We start from the raw sequence: 12051 nt of genomic DNA, 5'->3' as shown, positions 1-12051 counted from the left end.
TAGAAAAATACAACCTTCCAAGACTGACCCAGAAAGAAACAGAAAGTCCAAACAAACCAATTACCAGCAACGAAATTGAAGCAGTAATCAAAAAACTACCCAAGAACAAAACCCCCGGGCCAGATGGATTTACCTCGGAATTGTACCAGACATACAGAGAAGACATAATACCCATTCTCCTTAAAGTTTTCAAAAAAATAGTAGAGGAGGGAATACTCCCAAACTCATTCTATGAAGCCAACATCACCCTAATACCAAAATCAGGCAAAGACCCCACCAAGAAAGGAAATTACAGACCAATATCCCTGATGAATGTAAATGCAAAAACACTCAACAAAATATTAGCAAACCGAATTCAAAAATACATCGAAAGGATCATACACCATGACCAAGTGGGATTCATCCCAGGGATGCAAGGCTGGTACAACATTCGAAAATCCATCAACATCATCCACCACATCAACAAAAAGAAAGACAAAAACCACATGATCATCTCCATACAAGCTGAAAAAGCATTCGGCAAAATTCAACATCTATTCATGATAAAAACTCTTAACAAATTGGGTATAGAGGGCAAGTACCTCAACATACTAAAGGCCATATATGATAAACCCACAGCTAACATCATACTGAACAGTGAGAGGCTGAAAGTTTTTCCTCTGAGAATGGGAACAAGACAGGGATGCCCACTCTCCCCACTGTTATTCAACATAGTACTGGAGGTCCTAGCCACAGCAATCAGACAAAACAAAGAAATACAAGGAATCCAGATTGGTAAAGAAGAAGTCAAACTGTCACTATTTGCAGATGATACGATATTGTATTTAAAAAACTTTAAAGACTCCACTGCAAAACTACTAGAACTAATATCAGAATTCAGCAAAGTTGCAGGATACAAAATTAACACACAGAAGTCTGTAGCTTTTCTATACACTAACAACGAACTAATAGAAAGAGAAATCAGGAAAACAATTCTATTCACAATAGCATCAAAAAGAATAAGATACCTAGGAATAAACCTAACCAAGGAAGTGAAAGACCTATACCCTGAAAACTACAAGACACTCTTAAGATAAATTAAAGAGGTCATTAACAAATGGAAACTCATCCCATGCTCCTGGCTAGGAAGAACTAATATCGTCAAAGTGGCCATCCTGCCCTAAGCAATATACAAATTCGATGCAATCCCTATCAAATTATCAACAGCATTCTTCAGTGAACAGGAACAAATAGTTAAAAAATACATATGGAACCACCAAAGACCCCGAATAGCCAAAGGAATCCTGAAAAGGAAGAATAAAGTGGGGGGGATCTTGCTCCCCAACTTCAAGCTCTACTACAAAGCCACAGTAATCAAGACAATTTGGTACTGGCACAAGAACAGAGCCACAGACCAGTGGAACAGAATAGAGACTCCAGACATTAACCCAAACATATATGGCCAATTAATATACGATAAAGGAGCCATGGACATACAATGGGGAAATGACAGTCTCTTCAACAGATGGTGCTGGCAGAACTGGACAGCTCCATGTAAGAGAATGAAACTGGATCACTGTCTAACCCCATACACAAAAGTAAATTTGAAATGGATCAAAGACCTGAATGTAAGTCATGAAACCATAAAACTCTTAGAAAAAAACATAGGCAAAAATCTCAGGGACATAAACATAAGTGACTTCTTCATGAACATATCTTCCCGGGCAAGGGAATCAAAGGCAAAAATGAACAAGTGGGACTATAGCAAGCTAAAAAGCTTCCGTACAGCAAAGGACACCATAAACAGAACAAAAAGGTATCCTACAGTATAGGAGAATATATTCATAAATGACAGATCCAATAAAGGATTGACATCCAAAATATATAAAGAGCTCACACACCTCAACAAACAAAAAGTGAATAATCAAATTAAAAAATGGGAAGAGGAGCTGAATAGACAGTTCTCCAAAGAAGAAATTCAGATGGCCAACAGGCACATGAAAAGATGCTCCACATAGCTAATCATCAGAGAAATGCAAATTAAAACCACAATGAGATATCACCTCACACCAGTAAGGATCACCATCATCGAAAAGACTAACAACAACAAATGCTGGCGAGGTTGCGTAGAAAGGGGAACCCTCCTACACTGCTGGTGGGAATGTAAATTAGTTCAACCATTGTGGAAAGCAGTATGGATGTTCCTCAGAATGCTCAAAATAGAAATACCATTTGACCCAGGAATTCCACTTCTAGGAATTTACCCTAAGAATGCAGCACTCAAGTTTGAAAAAGACAGATGCACCCCTATGTTTATTGCAGCACTATTTACAATAGCCAAGATATGGAAGCAACCTAAATGCCAACTTAAGAAATCATAGACACATTAGTCAATCATTTACCCTCTTAATTAAGTATAATAAAAAGTCAGTGTATATAATTTTTGATACGTTAGCCATGATAATAATATATTTAATTATTTTTCTACACTCTTATTAAGTAAACCTCTAAGTGGAAGTAAAGGCCATCCTCAAATCTTAGAACTTCTCTTCCATTCTTTCAACTCTGTACCTTCTTGACATAATAAAGCACCACAGATAGTGATGCCTACAACTCACTAAGTAATCTTCTTTTGTTCTCTCCCCAAGCTGTCTTTTTGGCACCGTGTGAGACTTCCAAGGAGGACTGAGACACAGTTGAGGATGATTAGATTAGTTTCTAAGATAACATTTTCCCCAAGGTTTTTTGAACCAGTTTTCTCAATATTCTCAGAATTTAATACACTTCACTGAATACAGCATACCTTGTTGTATAGATTACATTAATTGACAGATAAAAAATATAAGATCAATTTTGTACCTTTTTTTGAATGATTTACTAATTCAATGATGAAATGTAGAACTTCACATTTTTCTCTGTATTGTTCAGTACTGGATGAATATGAATCCATTCATTAGAAGGGGTACAGTTTTCTTTGAATAGAAATTTCTCTAGAAAACCCAATTCCACTGATAAAGAACTAAATGTGACTAATTCTAGTGTTCTGTTTTACATACACTAATTTGACTTCATTTATTGATTAATCATTAAAAAGATCTAAAATTCATCATAAAATGTATCTCCAATTTTGAAAAACAATACCAAAGCACTGTTGTTCCTTATGTCCACACACACAAAAAAATCTTGACTGGCAACAAGTTGTATATATGCTTAATTTTAGGTATCTGGATTTTAGTTTTAATACTGTAATACATACACATATATGTGTGTGTGTATTTATATATTATTAATATATTACATATAATGTATATAAGAAAACATAATACATACATCTGTTAGCTTACTCTCTTCCTCTGCTAAGTGGGATATATATGTTGTTTCACTGAATCTATAGCAAATTCCTCTTTTTCACAATATATTTTTTAGCAACTAGGAGATTTTAAACTTTTTCTTTTTAATTTCTACCATATCTCTTCTTAAACCTTATAATAATGTATAATGTATTTAATGCAATTTCAATTAATTCTAATTGACTAATTAATTGACTAATAATGAGAGAACACTAATCTCTCATTATTACATTTGTTAAGTAGGATTTGAAAGAACCCTGTAATTGCACAGTAAATACCACCTTTCTCATTAACTTGTGCCATTTCCCTATTCTGTATCTCAGGTTTCTGAGTTAGTCCAGACTAGTGTATCTGGTTGTTAATCAACAGAGTATGTGAATTTAAGGCTCTGATTGTGGTCATATTTGTAGAAATACTTGACGTAACCATGAGTTGCTGCTGGTCACACAGTCATCTGGCTAAGAGTTAGAAATACTTCCACAGTAGACTGAAATGTGTGCACACATACTGGCACTTATGCAGAACTCACAGGATAAAAACGTGACAGTTCACCCGACCAGGTACCGACATGCACATAAACTGTGGGCCAGAGTTCAAATAGAAGCATTTGCTTTCAGTTATTTTAAAGGAAACAGACATAGGCTTTTTCCAAATTGACAAGGCACACTGACCTAGGCATACTACATCAGGACCCTGGCAAGAGTTAGCAGAAGAGGCCAGGTCAGCAGCACTCACTGAGGCCCCTAGGGGCACATCCATGTCATGTGGGCAGAAGGAAAACAAATGGGACAGACTGCTCTTGAGGAACTCAGTCTAGTGACAGAAATATACACATATTTGAGTGAGACCAGAGATATATTAGGCAATTTGGGTTTCTGTTCTGGAGATAGTGGGAATATTTTAAATTAAACTTCTTTTTAAGTTTTAAATATTCAGAGTGTTGAATTAAATTTTAAATGTAATTTAATCTTTAATTAATGATAGTAACTTTAAATATTCATAATTATTTTAATATTTAATTTTAAATATTCAATGTAAGACTTGGTACTTTTCCTCCTAGAAGAAAAGTTGCACAAAATCTCTATTTTCAATTCTACTTCATACTTTTCACTATCACCAATCCTGCTGCCAAAGGCCCCAAATCAAGCAGGAAGCAAACATTTTTCAGCCTTCTAGCTTCCTTTTGCTCAATGACACACAATTGGGCTTTGCAGAGTTACAAAATTATGAAAGCATATAAGCCTTTTAATGATTGTTAGGGCCACTACCTATTAGTGCCCAGCATTCCCCATTCTGAAAGATGTCTGAGAGCAGGCAGAACGTAGAAGTGTTCTAAGAAACAATCGGTCTACACAAAACCTGTTTTTTATAAAAGCTGAAAAGTGGCATAGCACAGACAATCATAATGATCTTAAACCTACCACTGGGAGTGCCAAACTACTATATCTAATAAATGTCTCCACACAGCACAATAACAAGTCTTCTTCACGGGACATTTCTTGTGTCTATAAAACCCTAGTTGTCTTTCCAAGGAGAGGAGCGGCCATACAGCCATAGCCAGTAAACTGTCCCAGTACACGGTGCTCAAGCAGCCTAAGCAGATGCATGCTTCCCTGTGCATCCAGCAAGTGAGCAGCTCAGTAAGCAGGGGGAAGACCCCTTGGGATCTGGTCATCCCACACAGCAGGGTGGCCCTTGCTAGGTGACTGTGTTCTGGCAAGCCTTTTACATGCTTAGAATACACTAAGTACCTTGAGAGGAATTTAAAAGAACTAAAAGAGATTTTTCTCCATTTTATAGAGAGACAAAACTGTAAAGACAAAAATTAAAAACTAGCAGGAGTAGTGATAATGAAAATACTTGCTAACACATATTGGTACAGAAAGGGCCCAGGTGTTTTGCATACATTATCTCATTTAACTTAATCCTCACAAAAATACAATGAGGTAGGTATTATTACCTAATTCACAAAGAACAGAATTTTAAAGATTATTTTTACTATAAAGACAGGAAACTAGATCATCTTTCTAACTGTAATATCTCCAGTTGTTCAGCACAGATGCTCTGGTGCTATCATTTAACTGAATGGGTTAAGTAAATTGCTCAGCCATTGAGATCCAGAGCCAGGAATCTACTGCTTAAAATTGCCTTTCTTAGTAGTATCTGAACTGAGCGGGAAGGGTTCTGTACACCTTCCACTTCTATATCAACTGCTTGTTTTATACATTGACTCTAACATTACCCATCCTTCTGTAAATATAAAGCAAACTGTCCCGATTGATCATTGCCATAGCCAGCCCTGAAGATGGCCCCCAGTGATGCCCCAGCTCCTGGTACTCACACCCTTGGGCAGTCCCCTCCTGCACTGTATCAGGGTTGGTCTATGTCTGTGTCTGTGTGACTAATAGCATCTTGTGGAAGTGACGCTATGGTATGTCCAAAATTAGGCTGTATAGGGCTGCTGCTCTCTCTCTCTCTCTCTCACATCACTGTGCCTGGAAGAAGAAAGCTGCCATGTTATGAGCAGCCCTATAGAAGGCTCACTTGGTTAAGAACTGAAGCCTCCTGTTAATAGCCATGTGAGTGAGCCTGGAAGTGGAATCTCCAACCCTAATCAAGTCTTCTTGGACTCCTAACAGCCCAGCTGATTGCTTGACTACAACTTCATGAGAGTTCCTGAGCTGAAACTCCAGAACTACCCAGCAAAATTACTCCTGAATTCCTGACCCTCAGAAAAATACATGAAATAATGTTTGTTGTTTTAAGCTCTTAAATTTTGGGGAAATTTGTTACACAGCAATGGATAACTAATGCAATCACAAATACGTACAGATAAGATGGGCTATGATAAAAATCACTCTGAAAAATCGCCCAAATGTCATGCTTTAAGAAAAGTGATTCACAGAACCCTTGTAGTAGTCAAAGAGTAAAAACACATTCCATGTGACTGCTGGGTGAGACACAGCCACTGGGAAGCAGGGCTGCTCTTCAGCAGGGGTAGTGGAGGAAACTACGTGTATGTTTGCTGGATTGAGAAGCACAGAAGGTCCCACCTACTCAAAAATTTACTCTACACCCAACCTGACACACTCTGATTCTGAAATTTTACTATTACCAATTTAAAGAGCACTAAATGTTAACTTTAACACATTAGTTAGCAGCTACAATGAAAAGAAAGGAACCAAAGAGAAAAAGAGGCAAGGACAGAGACTACCGAGTTATGACCTTTATATGAAGGAAAAAACAGAAAAAAAAAAAAAAAAAAGATGACCTTTATAATGAATTAAGGATACTTTGGAAATTTAAAAAGGATCAAAGAATACATATATAAATAACTTTACATTTATTTTTTAAAGTTAAATTTTTGTAAAATTTCAAAAGTTTCAAAAATATCTAAATAGCAAGGTCAGAAACATGGAAGGTTTTTAAAACTATTTTATAAACTATCTCAACTCTACGGTCTTAGAGCACAGAGGTTAAGAGAGGGGACAGGAAAGACAGATCTACTGGGTTCACATCCTACCCAGTCACTCACTGGCTGTGTGGCTTCAGGCCAGTTTAAGTAACTACTTTAGCTCTACATATCAGGATCCTCATATAACAAAGGAAGATGACAAGCACAGCACCTTCCTCATAGGTCACAGTAAGTAGTAAGGTTATAATATGAATAACCACTTACTGGCACATAGTGAGCATTCAGTAAGTTAGCTGCTATAATCATCATCATCATTATTAAGGATTAACTTATAAATTCCAAGATTATCACTATATATAACTTAAGGATATTTCTATAAATACTAATTCCCCTGTCAATAAACTATAATCTGAATGAAAATAATAAATCGACAAGTAATAAAATCCTCCACTCCCCACAGAAACACATCACTACAACAGGGCTCGTATTTAAAACCTCAAAGGATCAACTGCTTGTAATTTTACTTTAGTTGAAACTTTTAACCCTAATAAAAGATAAATATGTACCTTACTGGAAGATAATCCATTAAAAGTTCTACAAGTTAGTTAACTGATATTTTTTAATAATATGATTGAAGAAAATCATTAAACAGTTACACCTTACTATTCTGTAATAGATTCAGTAAAATAATGTAGAAATACCATTTTATAAAACTGATAGTAAGACAGAGAATTAGAAAAGAAACAGAATTAGAGGAAATATCTATAATTTTGGGTATAAGTGAAAAACATTTTTGATATTTCTTTTGCTGGTTACTTGGCTGGTATCACTGATATTTGAATTCTGCAGCAACACAATTTGAAATGTCTGAGGATCTTGGTGGCTTGATGACAATGGAGGTATCCTGTCTGAGCTATAAAAACATTCAAGTTGTTGTTCTCTTTGGAGATCCACATTTGACCTCCCAGCTTTGCCATACAGAAATCTCCTGTGTCACCCAAAAAGACTCGAGGATAAACTGTCTAATACTTTCCATCTTCACACAAGACAGAGGTAGGAGAGCAAATGATATGTAATAATCTATCTTCCCTGGTAATGGGGAAACCCAACTGACTCAGAATTGGGGCAGAGCTGTGCTGATATCACAAGCTCAGCTCAATGCCCATTGCCCTCTCAACTTATTTAGACCATCCCCACCTCCAGACACTCCTCATAAGGTACAAGATCCAAAAGCTTTTTCCATGTGCTCCTTTCTCTTAGAACACCAAACCACCATTTCATAATTTTGATACTATATTGCAAAAATTCCAGAGAAAATAGGACTGGAAATATGTCCTTAGGACATGAGATGTAACACTCCAACTCGGAAACATCCAAAGAATTCAAAATTGCAACTTTAAATGACATAATTCTCTTTTTAAACAAGTAGTTAGCTATCAAAAGATCAGAAATTTTTAAAAGCCTTCAAAACACTTTTCCTTTAGTACAACAAATTAACATTTAATAAGAATTACCATTTCCTATGGAACTTGATAATTATTTTTGGTTTATTTTAAGTTGCATCTTTCACATTTAGAATTTCTGGTTCAGTTGGAAATGTTTTTTAGAAGTATGAACATGAAGTTGAACTGATTACTGTAAAATGTGTGCATGTGGGAAGACTTGTTTATTTAGGAGATCCTTCTTCAATAATTCAGATACTTAAATCATCATTTCCAAAGCAAATTTTCCAAACTCAAATAAATTCTAAAACTAGAAGTATAACTGAGTCTCCAAAAAGGAGTTCCAATCTTCTGCCAAAACAGACCTCAAATTCTTAATCCCTTGTTCAAAAAAATTGGACCAAGTATCGATGTTTTCCACCAAGCAAGCCACATAGCCACAAATGTTTCTCATTTACTCTACTCCTGGGACATACAGCTCAAATAAAAAATTTCCTGAATACCCCAATTTTCTGATGCAATTTTGAATGCAAGTAATTCATAACGTTATACAGGAAACATTACAACCTTCTCTTACCAACTCAGTGTTTCTGGAATGCAACCCTCAGAAGATTATCCCAATGGATCAGAACACTGATATCACTGTCAGCCATGTGACCTAACCATCATGCACTCTGTCCCTAGCTCAGATGTGATTTTGATTCCTGAGCAATCTGCTACTCCGGCTACTGTTCAAGTAAGAAGACACTATCTCAAGGGAGCTACAAAGATCCATACTGTGCTCCATGGAAAGAAACACAGTAACAGTGTACTCAACACTTCTCTTAGGAAAGGCCAAAATAGTGTTAAAAGGAATTAAAAGCACTGTCATCACATTTCCACCAAAGGACTCTCACAGTGGCCTCTGAGCAGATTCTAATGGAGTTCAAGTGTGAAACTTCACAGAGCCTTTAATGAGTTCCACTCTAATCTGGCCCCACCTTAGCCCCCTTATTAAGTCAGTACCAAAGTTGAAACAGTCATCTTTTGTAGATTCCTATTTTCTTTCAAGGAAAGAAACACAGTTGATATAGAGGAAGAAAAGTACTGCAGTGAGTGCACTGAATGAATGTGAAAACTGTTGTAAGTCTTAGCTGTTCTGGTTACTAATAGAGAAGTGCAAGTGGCTAAAATACAATGAAATGAATAAATAGGGTATAGAGTAGTAAATGTAGGTAGTAAAAGAGATAAACACTGGTATCATATTCCATTAACTAAAGGGCTTGTTATGAGAAAAATGTGCAGTTAAACGGAACTATTAAGAATTACCTGGGAGCATCTAAGGCAAAACTCAAAGCTAAGCATGTATACCTTGAAAGTCTGGACAAATGGACAGAACTACTGATACCACAGAAATAACAGCCAACAGGAAGAACTTTCTCAAATTAAAGGGCCGTGAGGAAAGATTAAAATCATTACATAAGCATAAGGAGAAAAGAATCTACTTTACATATAATAATATTCTCTAAGACATAATGAAGAACCTTCAAAACAATGGGTTTGCCTAAAGTAAATTTCATGGCTCCATGGGCATTTTTGATATTGGTAACATTTACAAAGAAACACTTAAACTGAGTCTGCAAATCAAAATTATGACATAACTGAGGATCCTGTGAGATGAGTTTGCCTCAGGAAACAATGAAAAACACACAATACTTGAAAAAAATTGTTCACGTGAAAAATGTTTACATTAAAAAAAGAGATCAGTTTAAATTTGTGGTCAGATCAATGCATGTCATGAAAAATCTACAACGAGGCTTGAATATCTCTAGCTTCCAAAAGATCCTATTTTCTATCCCAACCCAGCCTTTTGCTAAGAGTTGTCTCTCATTTATCCATACAAAAAAGACAGTAACCACATTGGTTATGCAATATTTATTTGTACTGAAAAAAATTTGGTTAGCTAACATCAGGAAATAGAACATCTAGATGGCTGGTTTTTTTCTGGTTACTTTAAAACCTAACACTGCATTTTCCCACTTGCCTCTGTCAATTTCATACTCAAAACTGAGTGAAAGCAAAATTCTCAAAAAAGTATTAAACTCTCAGGAGTTTTTAAAAATAAATGACATGATACATATGAAGCTTACAGAATAGTGCACCTGGTAAATAATCAAAGAAATGTTAATCTCTTACACTTTTCTCTTCCCAACCACAGCCTTGCTTCCTCTTCTGCAATTTAGATCCAGGACCTGGGTATTCCTGTGTGATCAGTCAATTCCCCAACAGAACCTAATGTTTCTTTATTCTCTTAATCATCTGATCAATGAATTTTAATTACAGGGCCCCTCTAAAAACTTCTCTTAACTTTTTCTCTTTTTGCCTTAATTTCCACTGAGGAACCACTTAAATTCAACTCATAGTTTATATCAGAGCCTAGTGTTACATGCAGCACTATGTTAAAATACAAAGAAACAATGTAATAAAACATGATTCCTGCCTGGGATGGTAACCTTTTGTGTCAGCTTGACTGGACCAAGGGGTACCCAGATAGATTCTTGTTCAAATGTTAATTTGGGTGTTTCTGTGAGAGTGTTTTTACCTGAGATTAATATTTAACTAGATGGAATAAGTAAAGCGATTTGCCCTCCACAATGTGGTAGGTCTCATCCAAGCAGCTGAAGGACTGAATAGAATGAAAGAGTGACCCTCCCTGAGTAAGAAAGGATTCTCCTGCTTGATAGACTTCAAACTGGAACATCTGCTCTTCTAGTCCTAACAGCTTTGAATTAGGACATAACCTTTTTCTGGTTTTACAGCAGCCTGTAGTCTCAGACTCAAACTAGAACATCAGTTCTTTTTCTACAGCAGCCTGTGGCCTCTGGTCTCAAAGTGGGACAATGGTTCTGCAAACTTTGGACTTGCCAGCCTCTATAACCACATAAGCCAATTCCTTATAATAAATCTGTGAATGTCTCTCTTTCTATACACACACACACACACAGACACACACACACACAGATCTATAGATCCTATTGGTTCTGTTTCTCTGGAGAACCCTGACTAATACACTACCCTGAAGAAGCTCAAAGTCTATTCATGGGGATATATCCAGCAAATTTTCTCCATGAAATCTTTCCCAAATAATAACACAGAATATTTTGCCGTGAGCCAAATAAGCCATCAAGTAAAAAAACTATCAATAAACATTCACTGAATGAATTAAAAATACTTGAAAGCAAGATCTGCCAAGGACAATATCAGACCATGTAATTCATTCCCTCAAGAATTCTCATAAAGTGAGTGATCTGGTGTCAATTTACATCTAGGCTTGCCCTTTCCTGCATATAGTGAGTAGATGAGCTTTCTTTGCTTTTATGAGTTAGTTACTGCTATTTGAAGCAGGTCATTGAGAAGGACATTTAAAACAGGGAGTACAATTATAAATCAGTTCATTCCCCTCACAGTGCGCATAAAACAAATAAGAAGCAAATAAGCTCACTTGAATGGCAGCCAAGTTCTTCTGCTCCTGAGATGGTGCCTCATGAACAAAGCGAAGCCAGTTGGAGTGTCGTGGGTTGGTAGCATCCAAAATGTATAGAACTTCTCCCTTACTCCCACGAACCTGAAACACAAAAAGTTCCTAAGTCTATACTTGAAGTCAGTATTCGCCTACTAAATATATCAAGGTAATATATAATATTTTTCATAAGTATGTATCTTTCTTATTGATAGATGTTGAAGAGATGCTGGATTAACACCTATTCTTCCCCTTTAACATATATACACATAGAGCCTACTACTTCATTTGGCAGATGCCTAGATGACTCATGATTGCAGTCAACTCTCAGAAACATTCTGTATTGATAGCTCTTTTCTGGTCAAA

The 12051-nt window shown here is 36.3% G+C and overlaps 1 protein-coding gene across 1 annotated transcript in view; it reads right to left on the bottom strand.

Annotated features, from left to right (window-relative positions):
• PRDM5 (PR/SET domain 5) overlaps positions 1-12051 on the bottom strand; it is a 218960-nt gene that overhangs the window by 144722 nt on the left and 62187 nt on the right. Inside the window, 1 exon segment of the mRNA XM_073237106.1 lies at positions 11668-11790. Coding sequence (XP_073093207.1) covers positions 11668-11790 — 123 coding nt within the window.

The sequence above is a fragment of the Manis javanica genome, chromosome 5 (genome assembly GCF_040802235.1).
Source record: "Manis javanica isolate MJ-LG chromosome 5, MJ_LKY, whole genome shotgun sequence".
Taxonomy (NCBI): Eukaryota; Metazoa; Chordata; class Mammalia; order Pholidota; family Manidae; genus Manis; species Manis javanica.
Note: the sequence above shows the minus strand (reverse complement) of the source record. Positions and strands in the feature narration are given on the sequence as shown.